The 19,222-nt window shown below is 44.3% G+C and overlaps 1 protein-coding gene and 1 long non-coding RNA gene across 2 annotated transcripts in view; both read left to right on the forward strand.

Moving 5' to 3' along the window:
• Positions 1-5,495, forward strand: part of LOC132430787 (uncharacterized) — a 31,640-nt gene extending 26,145 nt beyond the window's left edge. Inside the window, exon 3 of the long non-coding RNA XR_009520565.1 lies at positions 5,017-5,495. This is a non-coding gene — a long non-coding RNA (uncharacterized lncRNA). The remainder of the gene's footprint in view (positions 1-5,016) is intronic.
• Positions 5,496-8,547: 3,052 nt separating this feature from the next.
• TMEM178B (transmembrane protein 178B) overlaps positions 8,548-19,222 on the forward strand; it is a 360,164-nt gene continuing 349,489 nt past the window's right edge. The window contains exon 1 of the mRNA XM_060020026.1: positions 8,548-8,929. Coding sequence (XP_059876009.1) covers positions 8,548-8,929 — 382 coding nt within the window. The remainder of the gene's footprint in view (positions 8,930-19,222) is intronic.

Below are 19,222 nucleotides of genomic sequence, written 5' to 3' on the forward strand. Positions count from 1 at the left end.
GCTTCCCTTTGTGTTCCAATTCATGGCTCTGGAGTTACACATGAATTAGCATGGTATTTTGAACAGTAGCACACAGTAACTGAGGAACTTTTTACAACATTATGCTCTTGCAATTCGTATTGCTCTTAAACTACCAGTGTATTTCTCTAGACCTAATCTGAATTTTGGCCCCCGATCCAGAAATATTCTTGTGTGGAACATAGTTTGAATTTGTTTCTAGCGATGTGGCCTCAACTGAGCGAATAGTCATGAAGTTCTTTGGGGAAACTCAAAGATTATTTATGATATGTCTTGAATCTATCCATAGATGAAATACATTTAAATTTGACTTTATAGCCACTTAAGACATATAATGGAAATGTCAATTAAATGTTGTTAAAGCCATTAAATTTAATTGAGAGTGGGTATAAGATATACTAGGATAGCTAAATGAAACAATAGAAGATCTTTAAATACAGAGCAAAATGTGGTCTTTGGTGGAAAATGAAATTAACTTTGGATTTGTGCTATCTAAAAGTTTTTGATATGAACTGTTGCTTGCTATTTTTAATATAAAAAAGCATATCTAAATTTGGCAATTTCTCACTTAAGGGGATTAAAATATTTTAAAATTGTAAAGAAAATGGTTTTCTAAGTAGAAATGAACTATGTAGAACCAAAAGTGATATTCCAAAAAAATATAAGGAAATTAGAACAAGGAAATGCAAATGTTTTTATGATTTTAAAGAAGATTCACATACAGTTAATCCCAAAGTAATGTCTGTAGTAACTATTTTCCAACCATTATTGATCAAATTATGGTCTTGTAGAGAGATTTGAATAAATTAAGCAATGTACTGCAATTTTTGGTTTTCTTCATTCTGACATTTAAATATTTGAAAGAACTTAATAAATATTGTGTGGATATAGATGTTACTTTAAGAGATAGTAAAAATCATGCTGTATGTGATAATGATTTATATGGTGAAAGTAATATAGTATTTTTTGCATTAACAATAATTTGTCATATGTGATTGCTACAATGCTTGAATGTAACATGTAAAATTCCAAATGCAAGTATTGCTTTAAGAATTTTATTGACACTTCCAATAGAAGTGCTATTGCCTCAGTAAAGTTTCTCCAAATTGAAATTAATTAAAAAAAACTATCTAGAAACTACAGTGAATCAAAAACAGTTGTCAAAAACATTTGGCATTATCATCTATGGAATATAATGTTATGTGAAAATCCTGGTTACAACAATAGAATGATTTTTCTGAAACAAAAGTCAAGAAGGTTAAGTCTTATGATACACATATTACAAGTTAATTACGAAGTCTTTATTTTACTCACTTTCACGTTGTTGGCCCATCAATGCATGAGCAATAATAATTAATTTGGTTGTCTTTGATATTTTGCCAACTTTTTTTCATACAAAAGCCATAACTTTACACATATTTGAAATTTCTGTCATCATAAAGGTAGAACGATAGAAAATTCTTAGTTAACAATTTTTCACTTGACTTCTGCCTTTTAAACATTTAGACATATGGTATGTGGGCCTCCATTTGTATGCTCGTCCTGAGCTCCTTGTTAGAGGTGAGCCTGCCTTCAGCTGCGGGGTGGTAGTGGCTTTTTGCTATCAACTTCCTGTTGCCTGCTTGGCTTCTTGGTTCTTCCATCATCCTTTAATTTTGCACAAATAAGCAGACACATGAATATTTTCTTATGTCCCTTTCTTTTTTACATGAAAGGTAAAGTCATGGGTTAAATAGTGTCCCCCCCCAAAAGGTATGTTGAAGTCCTTATCCTCATGCCCTCAAAATATGGCCTTATTTAGAAACAGTGTCATTGTAGATGTAATTAGTTAAGATGAGGTTATGCTGGAGTAGGCTAGGCTCTTAATCCAATGAGACTAGTGTCCTTATAAGAAGAGAGAAATTTGGAGACAGAGGAAAGGATGATGTGAGAAGATGTTCATGTGCTGACACAAGCAAAGACTGGAGTGAAGCATCTGTAAACTGGGAAATGTCAAGAATTGCCAGCAGACCCTGGAGGTTAGAAGAGGCCGGGAAGGATTGTCCCCTACAGGTTCCAGAGGGAGCATGTCCCGCTAACAACTTGATTTTGGACTTCTAGTCTCTAGGACTGTGTGACAATACATTTCTGATGTTTTAAGACACATAGTTTGTGATACTTCGTCATAGAAACGCTAGGAAACTAATATAGGTGGTATAATGAATATACTCTTTGCCTGTTGTACAAGTGCTCTGCAGGCTAAATACCTAGAAGCACATCCATTGGGTCATAACAAGCCTGTATTTTTCATCTTAGCAGCTCCTCCGAATTGTCCTCCAGTGTGGCAATGTCAGTTTACTCTCCTATCAGCCTTGCATGGGAGCACGTTTCCTTATGCCCTGGCCAACACTTGACATTAACAGACATGTACTTTTTTCCCATCTGATGGGTAAAAAGCAGTATTAAAAAAAATTGTATTCCCTGATTACTAGTGAGATTGAGTTTTTTCCCATATGTTAATTTCCCATTTGAATTTCTTCTTCTGTAAATTGTCTTTTTATAACCTTTGCCCGGTTTCCTGTTGTGTTATTTGTTTTATTCCTACTAGTTTGAAATACTTCTTTATGCAGGAGATGATCTTATTCATTTTAAACCATTCCTGGTATAGGAAGAGCTTTTCAATATCAAGAATGTTTGTTGGGTTTAATTGGTTGTCTTTTCAGCTTCTAGTGAGATGATCAAATGATATTTATTTGACCTATTGATATGAGGCACCTGTAATTGTAAGAACTTTAAGAAGCAGAGCAATTAAATATTTATGGGCAAAAGGAGTGATGCCAATGTGGGGTTTTTCAAAATATGTCTAGAGGGCTGCCTGGTTAGAACAGAGGATGTGTCTAAGGGAATGTGACGGTCAGCTTTAGAAAACTGGCTGAAGCTTTGTGGGGCTTTATGTGGGGTACAGAGTTTGAGCTTTACTGTACAGGCAAAATGAAATCACTGCAGAATTTTGAGTAAAGGACTGTAGAATTTAAGAAGATTAATATGATGCTGTGGTGGAGGAAGACGAAAATAAAAGCAAGGAGTGGACTTAGAAACCCAGGGGTGAGATGAAAATAGCCTTTTGCCATAATGACCCTAATAAGGAAAAAAAGGAGGAAGGTAGGTATCACACCAATATGACTCTGATGAGGAGAGATTTAGGAAGAAGATCTTCATAAGGAAAGAAGTGTACCTATTCAAGCATAAGTACTAACGCGTCACAGACTTGGGGGACTTTGTCAGGAGGGCTAAAGTGGAAGATAACTTTTGGGTTTCAAATAATGTCCAGAGTTAATTAGGACAATAGAAATAAGAATATACAGAGGGCCTTTTCTCTGGGCAATGATGTAATCTTGATGGACGGCTAAGAGAAAGCACACCTCATCAACCTTTATTTTGCTTCCAATTGACAATGTCAAGGAGAGTGATTTTCAGACTGAAGGTGGGGTGTAGGGTAGAACAACTATGATAACTGAAGATAGTTCACAATGGGTGAAAAAATTATAGGAGAGCATCTATCTGCTCTGTGTGAGCTGTACCCCAGGAAACTGAAAGAAGTTTTAATGATATCTCTGAATCTCTGATGTTGACCTTGGAGAAAGCCTGGAGAACGTGAACTTAAAAATAGATGTGTGTGTATGCCTGTGTGTGTGTGTGCGTGCAAATAGAATTCCAAATTTCAAAAATGTAGATTTCACAAATTGCAAATGATCTTAATGTCATTTCGGGGCAAGATCCTAGGATAGCATTCCAAAGGGATGACTTGTAGTCTCCTAGAAGAGGAGGTGAGGATCTTTGGTTCTACATGGGTCATGCCATGACTGTTAGATCCAGGAGCACGATCTGATGCAGGAAGCACTAAAAATCAGGAGGTATTAGAAACCCAGTAGGAGCAAGCACAAGGAGGACATGAAGAAAGAATATTTAGCTTGGAGGGAAGAAGGCTTAGAGAGAACATGGTGGCTGATGTCAAATATGAGAAAGACCATTATATGGAAGAGGGATCAGGTATCTGTGGGCTTCTCGAAGGCCAATGGGTAGAATTCCAGGGACCTAGGATAAGACTTAGGATAAGGAAGACCTGTGTAACCACGTGCACCATCCAGTAGTGCTTTCCAAGACAGTGATTTTTCTTTTTCTTTTTTTAAAGATTTATTTATTTTTGGTCTTGCCGGGTCTTAGTTGCGGCACGCGGGATCTTCCTTGAGGCATGCGGGATCTTTTGTTGCAGCGCAGTCTTCTCTTTAGCTGTGGTGTACGGGTTTTCTCTCTCTAGTTGTGGTGCGTAGGCTCCAGGACGTGTGGGCTCTGTAGTCTGCAGCATGTGGGCTCTCTAGCTGAGGCTCGCGAGCTCAGTAGTTGTGGCGCCCGGGCTTAGTTGCCCCACAGCATGTGGGATCTTAGTTCCCTGACCAGACATCGAACCTGCATGCGCTGCATTGTAAGGCGGATTCTTTACCACTGGACCACCAGGGAAGTCCCCCAAGACAGTGATTTTTCTATCACTGCAAGTGTGCTAGCAGAAGCCGGTCAGTCACTTTTTTTGGAAATGTTCTTGAAGAGATTCATGTGTTATTGTGTGGGTAACTCTAAAGTTCCTTCCAATTTTGAGCTTCTGTGATCCTAGGCCAGTGTAGGTGCGAATGGGAAGGATTAGGTTGGAAATACAGAGACTGTGAAGCCGTAACTAATGAGGAATTGGAAGAAGACAGAGGGAAGAAATGTAGATCACTCAGTTGAGAAAAGAAAATCCTGTAGTCATATAGTCTAGAGGAAGACTCCACCATCTTTTTAGCCCCAAAGACCAGGATCATCTCCAAATGGTTTAGGGCTGTCCAAGAACGTTGCACTTTAAAGAAGGCCTCTAATCAGTGTCTTTCATAGGATTTTGGGGATGGAGGAGAAACATTTCAAAATACAATTTTAATGATGTTCAGAAAAGATGACATTGTGCATTTTGCTCCCTTCCCCCCGCAGGACTGCTCAGGAGGACCATGAGGAAGGGGCGAGGCACATCATTGGAAGCAGGCCTAAGGCACAGGCCAGGAGAAAAAGTTAAAAAGCAAGAGCAAGAAAGGAGTGGAATAATGGCAGAGAGAGGAAGAATACAGACAAAATGAACAAGTACATTTATTGTGAACAGAAGCTGCCTGGGCTTCCAGAGGTCTCAGGCGCACCTCTTTCAGCTGGTTCTCAGGGGCAGGAGAGTTGGGTACCAGGAGACTGAGGCTCTACTGCTGGCTGTGCCCCAGCTTCCCGAGTGACCTTGTAGATGTCATTTCGCCTTTCTGCCTCCTTCCTATTGTCAAAGGCAGGCATACTGCTAAGCTAAAAGTGCTCTGGGCTTTACCGAAGAAAATAGCTCCAGAAATTTAAGACGTTGCCTGCCTGTGTACGAAGTGTCTGCACTTGTTTCTGTTTTTTTCACGGTTGACGGAGGGAGAGCGGGTAAGAGGAGTGTAGAAAGAAAGGTGAGAAGACATTGTGGCCAAAGTCGCTTAGCTCCGCCTTAGCTCCCGGGACCGGGATCTGGCAGAGGGGACATGCCTGCAGCCCGCGACCAGTGGGGCACCCAGGAACCCGAGCGGACATCCTCGGGTTCAGCTGTCCCTTCAGCGAGTCCCATTGCAGCATCAGGGACGAAAAGCGAGGCACACCCCTCCCCCACTAGATGGCACTGAAACGCCTCGTTCGCGATTTTCAAAATGCAGGAAGGAGGAAAAAAGACAAAAAGAATATGGTGGAGGTGCGCTCATTTTGCATCGCAGGCCCAGTTGTTCAAAGCAGGGTGCCGGACCCTCTCTTACTCCCCAGGGTAGCTCTTTACCCGGCAGTGCAGGCCCTCGGCTTTGGAATGAGGGTGAAAATGAGGGGCGAGGCTTAGAGTGAAGAGCCTAAGGTTTCGACCTGGGAGGGAGGCTCCCAGCCCTGCGGCGCCGTCTCACGTGAGCCGGGCGGTGTGTGTGTGGGGATGAAGCTGGGCTCGCTCGGGGCCCACTCGCTCAAGGTCTGGGGTCTACCCGCGACACCTCTCAGAGCCCTCGCAGAGCCCAAATCCAGCCCCCACCCGGATAAGGACAAAGCCCGCACCGAGGTTTCGTTTAACCCCACTTCCCCTCCTCAAAGCGCGAGGCCCTGGGCGTTTTCATAATGTCTATTAAGCACCACCCCCCCACCCATGAAAATTCTGTTCCTCTTGTCTGGAAAGGATCAGTCAATTTTCTTTTTTCTTCTCCCGCTGAGGAGGGAGGTGGAGGCAAGTGGAGGTGGGTGTGTGTCGGGTGTCTGGCGCTGGCGTGGGGCTGGGCCGGGGCTGGCGGTGACAACCCCGCGGACACGCGTTCAGCCCCGGGTGGAAACGCCTGTAGCTAATAGGATAGCGCCTGTGGCTTTCTAGGGAAAACAAAGATCAAATACAATCCAGGACATCTGCGACCGAAACCGGGGATGCAGGGAACTTCCTCAGCCCCTCTGAATGCCGACTCCGCAATAAGCAGTCTTTTCTTCTATTTAAGGGAATTTTCCACGACTGAAAAGAGATAAACAGGAGATGGAGGCAACATCCCTAATTTAATACTAATGCGTGTAAACATGCTACATACCACATATATGTATATGTGCATAAATATGGATGTGGTTGGGCACAAACCTCTCTAGACACCATTGACTTGCCTGGTCAAAGAATAAGGCTTAGACATTTTGCCTGGGAAATGGTGCACTTTATCTTTAAGAATGCTAGAAAAATAAGAGATGAGGCTCACGTTGCACGGATGACATCACTAGCTTTTGGCTGCGCGCTCCGTGTTCTCGTCTGTGGGTTTTAGCCAAGGCTGCAGCGCCCGGCGCCCGAGCGAGCACAGCAGCGGCTTCCTACAGCGCCCGCAATCGGGCGATGCTATTTCCCGAGCCTCCCGGGCGCAGCCTGGGCTCTCGCTCCCCGGCACCGGCCGAGACCGCAAGGCCCCGGAGCCGCCGCGGCTAGAGGAGGAGGCCGGGAGGGGAAGCTGAGCGACCCAGCCTCCCTCCCCCACCCTCGCCCCATTCACCTCGGCGACCACCTCGCCGGGAGCCTGATCGTGGAACGCCGAGGCTGGGATGCGATTCTCTGCACGCTGCCGAGCGAGCCGGCACCTCAGCTCCTGGGTGGGCTGCGAAGAAAATGCTGCAATCTGAGAGCGGCTGACCCCAGTTGGGCAGCGCAGACGGGGTGCTAGAGTGCCGGGGCTCAGGTGTAAGGAGAAGGGGGCGGATTGTGTTGAAAGGCCGGGGCAGTTGTTTTTCTGGGTACCAGCAGCTCCCGGGCAGCACGTTCCCGGGGCTACCCGGGAGCCAGATGAAGTGAGGCGGAGGCGCCGCGGGAGAGGCGGGTCTGAAGGTGGCAGGGTGGACACTCCAGGAAGAAGACGGCACTGGGGAGGGCGGCATGACGCCCCGGGGGCTGGCTGCTTGGCTGGCGGGGAGCAGCCATCGCGCGACCTGTCCATGGTGTTGAAGGCGCCCTGCGCCGAGCTCCGCGAGCCCCGCGTGGTGCGCCCTGCCGGGTGCGCCCTCCCCGGCGCAGCCCGCCTCTCGCGCCCGCGAGCTGCCGCCCCGTCGCCGCAAACCCCCGGCCAAAGCTCGTCCGGTAACGCCGTCCGGGTGACCGCACCGTCGGCCCGAGGGGCCGCCTGAATGGCGAAGCAAGAGGCAGACGACCCGGGAGCTCGCGGGGAAAGGTCGGCCGAGACCGTGCGCCGACTGCGAGCCCGCCTCTGAGCGCAGCGCGCTGGCCAGAAGAAGCAAAGGACCTGCTGGTGGCCAGAGGACAGAGATTTTTAAAAGACCCGACCCAGAGAGGAAGAACATTTCTTCTCTCGCAGACCGGAAGGGGGAGAGTGGCTGAGAGGGAGACCCAGGCGGGACGCAGGGCAGGCAGCCCTGGCATCTGGAGGTTTCCTTCGCGGGCCGGCCGCATCGCGGGTGTTGCAGTTCATCCAGTCGTCTAGCGGCTCCTCCTGATAGACACTCTCCCACCCCCATCCCCCTCCCAAGAAAGCCAAGCGAGTGGGTCCCATCGCCCCCCTACACAAAGGAAGCCCAAGGAGCCCCGCCGCAGCCGAGGGCACTCGGTGTTTGGTTTCCGGCCCGAGGGCAGCGTCGCCCGAAGCCCGGCTGAGTGCGGCCGCGGCGGGTTCGGAGCAGTCGCTTCCTGCCGAGCCGGGAGGGGGCGGGAGGCGGCCGTGTCTGGCTCGCCGCCGCCTGAGGCTGCACCTGCTCCGCAGGATGCGCAGAGGCTTGCCGGAGCCTCTCCGGATGAGAACTTTTTAGGCTGCCCGCCCGCGTTCCCGCAGTCCCTGGGCTGCGCACCGGCAGCCGGGGGCCGAGGGGGCGCCGCTGCGCGACCCCCTCTCCCGCCCCCTCCCCCTCCTTGGCTCGGCAGCCCGCCCGCCCGCAGCTGTGTTCCGGGCGCGCGGAGGGAAGGCGAGGCTGCGGCGGGTCATGCCCACGGTGTAGCCGCGAAGCGGAGGCATGGCTGCCGGAAGGTTCCTGCTCTACACGGGCCTGTCGCTAGCGCTCTGCGCCCTGGGCATGCTGGCCGTGGCCGTCTGCTCAGACCACTGGTACGAGACGGACGCCAGGAAGCACAGGGACAGGTGCAAGGCCTTCAACACGCGCCGGGTCGACCCTGGCTTCATTTACAACAATAACAACAACTTGCCACTCCGGGCCAGCCGCTCGCGCCTGGACCGCTGGGAGGGCACACTCCTCCGGGCCCGGAATCGCCGGCAGCTCTTCGCCATGAGCCCCGCCGACGAGTGCAGCCGGCAGTACAACTCCACCAACACTGGCCTCTGGAGGAAGTGCCACCGACAGGGCTTCGACGCGGAGATCGCGGCCCTGATTCGGAAAGGTAAGCGCTCGCCGCGACGCGTGGCGCTGCGGAGAGACCGGCGCCTCTGGGCCGGGCCGCCCTCTCCTCCCTTGAGCGGCCGCAGTCTCGCAGGCCTCCTGGTTCCAGGAGGTCAGGTTATCCAGGCTCGGCTGAGGCTTGCAGTGGCCAGATCTTGCCGCCGAGTAGCTGGTAATGGAGGCTTACCTCTCCCTACCCGGCCTCTTGCCTTGCGTTTTGTCTGATGGGATTCCAGTAGAATCTCACGGTCCAGGGTTTTTACACAGGGAAATGGCTTCAGTAGTCTCTGAAAAGCAAGGGAGTCTATAATGTTCTGCTTTTAGTAGAGGAAGCCCTTTAAGAGTGATTTGTCGGTGTAGACACACTCCTAGTTTTAATCTTTGTTTTAGATGTTGTTGAACTGATTCATCAAGGGAAATTTGGGAAAACATCTCACAGAGAAGGCGTTATTCATGCCGGAAGCGTTTAAGTGCTATGCTCTACCGGGCATACTGCAGGCATTGGTCATATAAACATTAATAAATCACAGCCCCTGCCCTGTTTCACCCCAAAAGCCCGTTGACCTGTAGCATCATGCCACAATTCTTGATTTCTCATTTTGAGAAAGTGGTTGACAAAAGTGTCTTATGCACATTGAATATGAACAAGATCTAATAAGCACACAAAAAGTAGTTCTTCCAGCAGCACCAAAGTGGGTACTTAAGACAAAAAGATACTATTTTCAGAAGATTTGTATAAAAAATACCCAAAGTATACCAAAACAGAAAACAAACTGCATTTGCTAATGATAAAAATTTATTTGATACTTTAATATGATCACATAAATTTTTAAAAGTCTCTTCATCTGATGCAGTTTGTAAATCTTGCATGATTTATACTTTGGGGACTCTCCTGTTCCGTTAACCTACTGAGATGTTGTTTCGATGTATACTAATATTGCTCTGAAGAAGGGAATATGCATTGATGGTAGCTGCACCCTGGAAGATGTGGTGCAATTCTATATGTCTTGTTCCCCGCACCTCCCTTCATTTTGTTCATCTATTAAGTGGTGATACCAAAGTGAAAACAATGCTGTTATCTGCAAAGTCTCTGTGGCCAAGATACCAAGCAGTTTCTTAATGTCTCAGTAAATATAATGCAAGGTTTCTCCTGTTTTAAAATCTTATATGTGAGAACTGATATTCTTTGATTTATAAAACTGTTGACATGGATCAGAAAAAAATTGTTAATTTGAAAAAAAAGTCAGTTGTTTAAGAAAGGCAAACAGTGCGTATGGATTTAGATTTAGGTGGGGTAGGTCCAGAAAGAGAATCCATCTTAATGTTTGTTTTACAGCTTCTGTAGAATGACGAGGGATTTTAGCTGATTTAGTTAAGAATGTATTACTATTAGAAATATCACATCTGCTTCATGGTTAGACTCTTATTAGAGCAGGGTGTCCCGCTTGGAGCTCTACAACTTTGTCAAGCTGTACAGGATATTGGAGAATTGCAGAAGAGAACAACTTGGGTTTGGATTTAGAAGTGGGAAAACAAGAGGAAGCGGAAGAGTTTTTGACAATGGGTGACTTTGTAGCAGTTTTCAAATTCTCAGATTCAGAAAATGTTGTTTTATCCGTCATTTTCTGCTTTTATTAAAATTGCAGTGGTAGGAAGTTAGCTGACATGTGAGGAAGAATTCATGTTAATAATGACTGACAAACACTGGTAGGACTTGCTGAAGGACATTCTTGAATTTCCTTTCTTGAACATCTCCTGGAACAAGACTGGTATCCTTCTGTCTGGTACTGGTTAACCCCACTTAGAAAAAGGGGGATGGAATTCGTGGCTTCTGGTGGTTCCATTGAGAGCTTTGATTCCATGTTGCTCTGCTTGGCGATCCGACTAGAAAGGTTGACTTGGTCTGTGCACCAGAGGGATTGGTTACCATAGTGACATGTTCTTCCGGTGAAGCTGGAAACACAGTGACAGGGAAAGGGGTAGGGGAAGGATGTACAACATTTTGACTTTGTATCGACTGATTTTTAATTGAAGCAACAGAAAATGGACCAGCAGGGGGATTGAATACACTGATACCTAGAGTTGGGAGGGCACTGTATTTCTCTTGAACTAATGCAAACACTGTTCCCCATCACCCAAAATAAAGCAATCACTGTCAGCTGCAAGCCCTTGCTTACCATGGCTGTTTCTGTCCATTTGACATTCTTGTTAGTTATTATTGAGATAGATGGCATGCCAGCCTTACAAATCTTGAGAGACTTAAGGGCACTATCTTCATTTTTAATCTCAAAACATAATCTTTCAAAGCCAGATCTGCTTTTTCTAAGTAGTGATGGACACATTTTGGAAATAAGTGCATCTTATATTAGGAGAATTCACAAGCAATTCCAATGGCACATAGAATGTAACCTCTAGACTTAATGTTCCTCTTAGAAGTACAGATTTTAGAAGGAAGTTAAAAAATAAATTGATATCCCTATATTTACTTTTAGGACACCTTAGGGAAAGATATTTCTCTCATGGTATTCATTAGCAGCCTCAAAAGCTATCTTACGCCTTTGTCTTTTTTGGAAACATCTTCGATTAAAATTCTGGAGGTATGTGTTGGGCGGGGGGAAAGGGAAATCAGAGAAAAGACTGCTTAAAATCTGTCAGTATTATGGGAAAATTAGAGATTTATCTAAATGATCATATAGCCCTAAAGAACTCAGTCATTTGTTAAATCAATGTTCATTACATTAGAAAGTGCTGTTTTTGCATTTTACAATAAAACCACATAATTAATAAGAAAACAAAACAAATCCATATCTGATTTGAAGATAAAGTCCTTGGGATTCATGTTCTTTCTGGAATCTGTTTCTTGCCCTGCTGACATGACTGTACCCACAAAAAGGCATTTCTGATCACTGCCTATTTATTTGTTTGTCTTACTGAACAATAAGTTCCTGGAGGGCAGGAAAGATAATCATTTGTAAAATACATCTGCTTGGTACTTGGGAAATATACAAATTAGGTTCACAGAAACTTATCCATCAAGAGCTTATTCTAATTGTAGGAACACTGTATGGGAATCCAAATAAAGGATTAGTCAGAAAACTGTGATAGGAAATGAACCAGTGTAGCTCTCAGGGCAGGTTAATATTGCAACAGAGGCTACATAATTTAACAAGGAGGATTTCTTGAGCAAAAGCTTTGCTAAGGAATAGAGGTAACACCGTAGTTTTGGATAACACGTGTCATTGAAAAAACACATATCACGCACAATCATTATTTTTCACATTAGATAAGATTTTAATTATTTCCTTCTCGAGGGTAGGATTTGGGTAGAGGGTGCAGCAAGGATCAGTCACTCTTGAATTCCCATCTGTGTCCATACTCATGTCCTCTTGTCTTCCTGCTTTTCAACCTCATCTGTGTCTCCCTAGTAAGTCACTGCACTGGGGACAGATCAATGGCGGGATCAGCTTCTGAAATCCAAGAGACTTCCAGACCCTTAGGAGGACCAGCTACAGGTAGGATTCTGTTCCCGGGAACATGTATATTCTTTGGTTAGTACTGAAATCTTATATTGATATGGCTTGAAATCAGCAGACCTTCAACTGAGACTCTAAGAACTTTTTTATTATTTGAAAATAAGCCTTATAATAGCATTTGACCTAAATGGTTTTCATAATCATGGAGTGATGGTCAATGTTCTGAAGTATATTTTAATGGAACATTGCACGTATTCACAAATTAATAATGTTACTCAGCAAATATTTACTGCACAGGTATTATGGGATGGGCACATATCACTAGAACGAAGAGAGAATAAGACCTGGTCCTTAGAATTCCCATAGTCTGTTAGTGTCACATAGAATAAGTGACAAGTACAAGACACTGAGAGCAACAGAAACAGATGCAGAGAAACAGAGGACGTGATGCTGGACTGTGTCGGCAGTGGGATGAGGTCAGGCGGGAAGGAGTTAGGGAGAGTTGCCCTGAGGAAATGAAATTTGAACAAGATTTTCATAAAGTTTGGAGGTGGATGGGGAAGAAGGGCATTTCAGGCAAAGAGGCCAGCATATGCACAGCCATGGAGGTGTGAACCAGCAGTTTGGCCTTGTGAGTGTTGATTTCTGGGGCGAGGGAGAGGAGCAGACCAACAGCTGGAGAGCAGGCGAGGGCCAAGTCAAGGAGCTTGTGAGCTCAGATCCCCTGTAGCAGTGCGGCCCATAGGATGGCTGCTAGCCACACGCGGCTACTTAACTTAAAATAACCAAAATTAAATAAAATTTAAAAATCACTTCTGGGCTTCCCTGGTGGTGCAGTGGTTGAGAGTCCACCTGCCGATGCAGGGGACAGGGGTTCGTGCCCCGGTCCGGGAAGATCCCACATGCCGCAGAGCGGCTGGGCCCGTGAGCCATGGCCGCTGAGCCTGCGCGTCCGGAGCCTGTGCTCCGCAATGGGAGAAGCCACAACAGTGAGAGGCCCGCGTACCTCAAAAAAAAAAAAAAAAAAAAAAAAAAATCACTTCTTTAGTCACATTGGTCACATTACAGATGCTCAGTAGCTGTATGTATCTAGTAGCCATCATTTCAGACAGTGCAGATTAGAGAATGTTTCCATCACCACAGAAAGTTCTATGGGACAGGGCGACATGGAGCCTATAGCCTCTAAGAGCAAGCGCATACTTTATTTCAGATGAGGATAATTGAACATGGTAACTTGGGCTTAAATTTAAGAGTATTATTCTACACCTGAAGAAACTTTGCTACTTGAGTGTTTCACAGAAGGTTTTAGTTCATGGTCAGTTGTGCTAAATCTATGTTTTATTAATTTTCCATGTTTTTCTTTTTGAATAAATTTAATTAACTAATTAATTAATTAATTTATTTTTGGCCGCGTTGGGTCTTCATTGATGTGCGCGGGCTTTTCTCTAGTTGTGGCGAGCGGGGGCCACTCCTCGCTGCGGTGCGCAGGCCTCTCAATACGGTGGCCTCACCCGTCGTGGCGCGCGGGCTCAGTAGCTGTGGCTCACGGGCTCCAGGCGTGCGGGCTTCAGTAGTTGTGGCGCACGGGCCTAGTTGCTCCGTGGCATGTTGGATCTTCCCGGACCAGGGCTGGAACCCGTGTCCGCTGCATTGGCAGGCGGATTCTTAACCACCGTGCCACCAGCGAAGCCGCTAATTTTCCATGTTTGACTCACAGAATTCTCTTCTCTCCTTTCCCTCCCCTGACTCCATTAAAGTAACTTGCAAAGTTGACTGGGTGGGAAGATTAATAGTAATCAGACTTGGTGCCAGGTACTCTGCTAAAAGCTTTACATATATTACCTAACTTATTCTTCATAATACTGCTCTGAAGTGGGTAGTATTATTATTTATCTCTATTCTACAGTTGAGGAAACTGAGACACACAAAGCTTCATTAACTTGCCACAGCTCATGATAAGGAAATGAAGTTGTCAGGATTTGAATTCTGGCTCCTGGTTTGGAGACTCACGCACCCCACTCTACTGTCACCATAGAGTCTGTCAGGGCAGGGGTGGGGGGAGAAGAAGCTGGTATACTGATTCCCCAAACTAAAAAAGAAATAGAGTCCCTTTGCTGTACACCTGAAACTAACACAACTTTGTAAATCAACTATAACTTTGTAAATCAACTTCAATAAGAAATAAACTTGCTATTTCAAAGATATAACAAAATAGGAAGTAATTTTAGAATCCACAAAGGTGAGACCTGCTGGAGGACTCCAGCTTAGCACTGAGAGGAAGGTCATTTCGAAGCAAAGCATCTCACTTTGCCTAGAGACCCCTGGACAGAAGCTTGTCCACCTTTTGTTCTGTGATTTTGAGTTTTTTTTTTTTTTTTTTGAGTGTTTGTTTTGTTCACTGTGGTAGGTGCTGAGGTTATAGACATGAAGGACGTACACATTCATTCCACAAATATTTATTGATGGCCTGGAGGCTGGGTATTGTGGAGAAGCTTAAATCAACTTAAGCTCCCCCCCATTCCATGGGGGGAGAGACAAACAATAAATAAATACAGATGGAATAAAAATAATATCGAATGAACTAATCAATATATAATATAATGTGCAGTAGTGGATGCTATGAAGTGTCTTTGCCCTTGGGAAGCAGAAAGGGGAAGGTGGACAAGTAAGCCAAAAATTAAATAGTTCTATTAGTTTTGGTTTCATAATATCCAGAGACTTTACCTGCTCACAGGCAGACATACACAAAACCCACGGTCTCTGTATAAGGTGTGCATCCCCGTGCATATGTGTTATATGTGTGTTGGAGGAGAACAAAGAGTCATCATGTGGTTCTTGTCCTGAGGGAGCTTACGCTCCAGCTCACTGTTTCCCAAGTTCATTGTCACGTGTGGGTGAATCAGGCTCTTCTGCAGGAGGTCACGTCTGTATCAACTGGATCAGGAATCAGCTGGTCAGGGAACTCAAGGGTGAGCTCATCTTATTGAACCAACAAAGTCAAGGGTCTTGTTTCTGTTGCAGAAGGTGAGTTTATTTGTTCCTTTACTGTAGGGGAGGTAAGGATCAATTAGAGGATCGATTCTGTACATTCCACTTTGGATTGTCAGTTAAAAATATTTTCTCCTAAAAAAAATATATATATATTTTCTCCTTCTTTGCTATTTGTAGGTGATCTTAGGCCTTCGGGCAGAATCCTAAACACACTCTGGGTTAGTTTGACCCTTCACACACACACATGCATGCACGCAGGTATGCATCTAGACATCAGACAGTAGAGTCACAAATGTTCATTCAGATGCAGATACTTTTATAACTACTTACCCCAAAAAATACACAGAGAGAGAAGGGAGTGCGTGACTTGATAGATGAGTGGACAGAACGTTTATTCTAACATCTTGATTGGATGTCTGCTGTTTTTGAGAGAATGCATACATTCTTTTAAAGGACTTTTGTTTCCTCATGTGTAAAAGAGTGGGTTTGGGGGCTTCCCTGGTGGCGCAGTGGTTGAGAGTCCGCCTGCCGATGCAGGGGACCTGGGTTCGTGCCCCGGTCCGGGAAGATCCCACGTGCTGCAGAGCGGCTGGGCCTGTGAGCCGTGGCTGCTGAGCCTGCATGTCTGGAGCCTGTGCTCCGCAAAGGGAGAGGCCACAGCAGTGAGAGGCCCGCGTACCACCAAAAAAAAAAGAGTGGGTTTGGATTGTAAACACATCAAACCCTTTCACATTTGATGAGAAAGTTAAGTTTATGTGATAGAGAGTAAATAAAGGGTGAATGGCTGAGAGAAGGTGAAAGAGAGGGATGGGAAATCAGGGAGAGGAAAGGGAGAGAAAGAGAGCAAATTGAGAGACAGAGACAGATGCTTCTGAAGGGATCATGGCGGGCTGCTAGTTTGTAAAAGGAAGAGGTGGAAAACAAAGCTAATTTCATACTAATGTAGGACCTTGTAATAAGAATGAACTGTTTCTCTTTCTAATGATTTGAAATGCCATGTTGCAGATTGGGGTTAAAAATCTGAAAAGTTAATGGAGGAAGGTGGTGTTGGTAGCACAACAGTGTGGATATACTTAATGCCACGGAGCCATACTCTTAAAAATGCTTAAAATGATAAAGTTTATATTATGTATGTTTTAACACAATTAAAATAAATAAATAAGTGAATTAAAAGAATTAAAAAACTTAATAGAGAGAGGAACTGGATTCCTGGTATGTAGAATGCTTCAAAACTGAGGATCTTCATTTAGTCAATACATTTTTTTAGCACCTACTGTGTGCCAGGCGCTAGCTCAGATATGCTTGGGACACAGAAGTTAATAAAACAGACATAATCCCTGTTCTCATAGGGCTTACCCTGAAACACCTTCAAGGACTGTATCTTTTTCCTAAACAAAACTTTTCAAGAGCACCAGTATGTAAAACAAGTAAAAGTAATGAATACATTCCTTGGGTCATTTTAAAACCATTGTATGGTAAAGAACACTTCACTGTGTTTATTCTAAAGATGTCTATTGAGTACCAACTATTTCAGGCACGTTACTTGGGGTAGAGGATCCTGAGTGAAATACAGAGCTCCTGTCCTCAGAGAGACAAAAAAAGGTAGTATACAAGAAGAGAAACAAATACAAACCCCAAGTTTTTTTTTTTAATATTTTAATTTGATTGGAGTACAGTTGATTTAAAACGTTGTGTTAGTTTCAGGTGTACGGCAAAGTGATTCAGTTATATATAAACATATACTCATTCTTTTTTAGATTCTTTTCTCCTATAGGTTATCACAGAATATTGAGTAGAGTTCCCTGCGCTATACGATACATCCCCATTGGTCATCTATCCTATGCAATAGTAGTGTGCATGAGTTCATCTCAAGCTCCTGATTTATCCCTCCCCCACTGCGTCTCCCCTTTGGTAACCAGAAGTTTGTTTTCGATATTGATAAGTCTGCTTCTGTTTTGTAAATAAGTTCATCTGTATCTTTTTTTTAAAAAATTAGATGACACATATGAGTGATGCCCTGTGATATTTGTCTTTCTCTGTCTGACTTACTTCATTTAGTATGATAATCTCTAAGTCCATCCACGTCTCTACAAATGACCCAGTTTCATTCCTTTTTATGGCTGAGTAATAGTCCATTGTATATATGTACCACATCTTCTTTATCCTTTCCTCTGTTGATGGACATTTAGGTTGCTTCCATGTCTTGGCAATTGTAAATCGTGCTGCAATGAACACTGTGGCACATGACTCTTTTTGAACTATGGTTGTCTCAGGGTATATGCCCAGTAGTGGGATTGCTGGGTCATATGGTAGTTCTATTTTTAGTTTTTTAAGGGACCTCCATACTGTTCTCCATAGTGGCTGTACCAATTTACATTCCCACCTGTTGGAATGTAGGAGGGTTCCCTTTTCTCCACACCCTCTCCAGCATTTATTGTCTGTAGACTTTTTGATGATGGCCATTCTGACCAGCGTGAGGTGATACCTCATTGTAGTTTTGATTTGAATTTCTCTGATAATTAGTGGTGTTGAGCATCTTTTCATGTGCTTTTTGGCCATCTGTATGTCTTCTTTGGAGAACTGTATATTTAGATCTTCTGCCCATTTTTTGATTGGCTTGTTTTTTTGACATAGAGCTGCATGAGCTGTTTGTTTATTTTGGAGATCCAAGTTTGGTTCTTTGAGAGATTTATGTGTTGGGGGCTTGAGTGATTCTTGAGTTTTGGAGGAGTTAGAGGAAGCTTTGCAGAAAAGGGGACATCTAGTCCTAACATATACTTAGAGAGGTTGACTGTGGGTTGATAAGGTGAAGTCTTAGCCTCATTTAAAAATGATTAATTAATAATGACAAAGTAATAACTTGTCCCGTCTGCTTTCCGCCCACCTTTGTCCCCTAGACTCCCAGTGCTTCTCCGAAGAGGTAGCTGTTGCTACCAGATTTTAAGAAATCATATCAGAGATATTCTGTTCAGCAATATTTAAAAATACCAGCAAGTATAAATATAGGTCAGGCAATGAACAGGGGATTTAAGGATGAAAAAAGTTTATTTTTTTTGCAAATTTGTACACACAGAGATGATATTTAGAGGCCCATTCCAGGAGTCACTAGGAATCTTCTACAGGTGATGTTTATTTTAAGTGGAGGCTGCTGTGGGCATTCAGAGAAGTTTGACAGATTTGCTGCTTTTATGGGAGAGTGCAGTATCTGAATTATTTCAATTGATTTTTTTTTTTTTGGTGTCCAAGTAGTTTGCCAAGAAAAGGCAATTTACTTTATATTAGGTCATCTTCATAAATTTATATCATTTCCTACGTTTGAAAATGCCCTGCTGTTCTATATCCTGAAGCTCACTCTGTTGGACACTTTATTTGCTCTAGAGCAATCTCTCATTCAGTTGTGCCCTCAATTTCTTTTCATCTTTGTAAGAGCAATTCTATTTAGGCAGACACAACTCTTAGTCCCCAAGGCTCTGGAGTATTTTGCACACCTGGATGGGATAGGGTGATTTTTACCTTGAAGAAGCTCTGGGCTCATATGCTGCTGTATACTAACTAATACAGCATCGGATACTATCCTGTGAGGCGGAAGACACACGTGCCTTGTCGCCTGGCGCTTCTACCCCTGGCTATATACTCATGAGTCCATGGAACACATCCAAGACTCTCCGTGGCATCACTGTCTTATAATAATAAAATAAACAAGTAAAAAAAAGGAAAAAACTTGTATTCATTAATAGGAGAATGGGTAATAGGCATGGTATGTTCATACAGTGGAAACTACCACTGTGTATTTAAAATAAATATACTAGATGTACATATTTCCAAATGGA

The sequence above is a fragment of the Delphinus delphis genome, chromosome 9 (genome assembly GCF_949987515.2).
Source record: "Delphinus delphis chromosome 9, mDelDel1.2, whole genome shotgun sequence".
NCBI classification, from domain to species: Eukaryota; Metazoa; Chordata; class Mammalia; order Artiodactyla; family Delphinidae; genus Delphinus; species Delphinus delphis.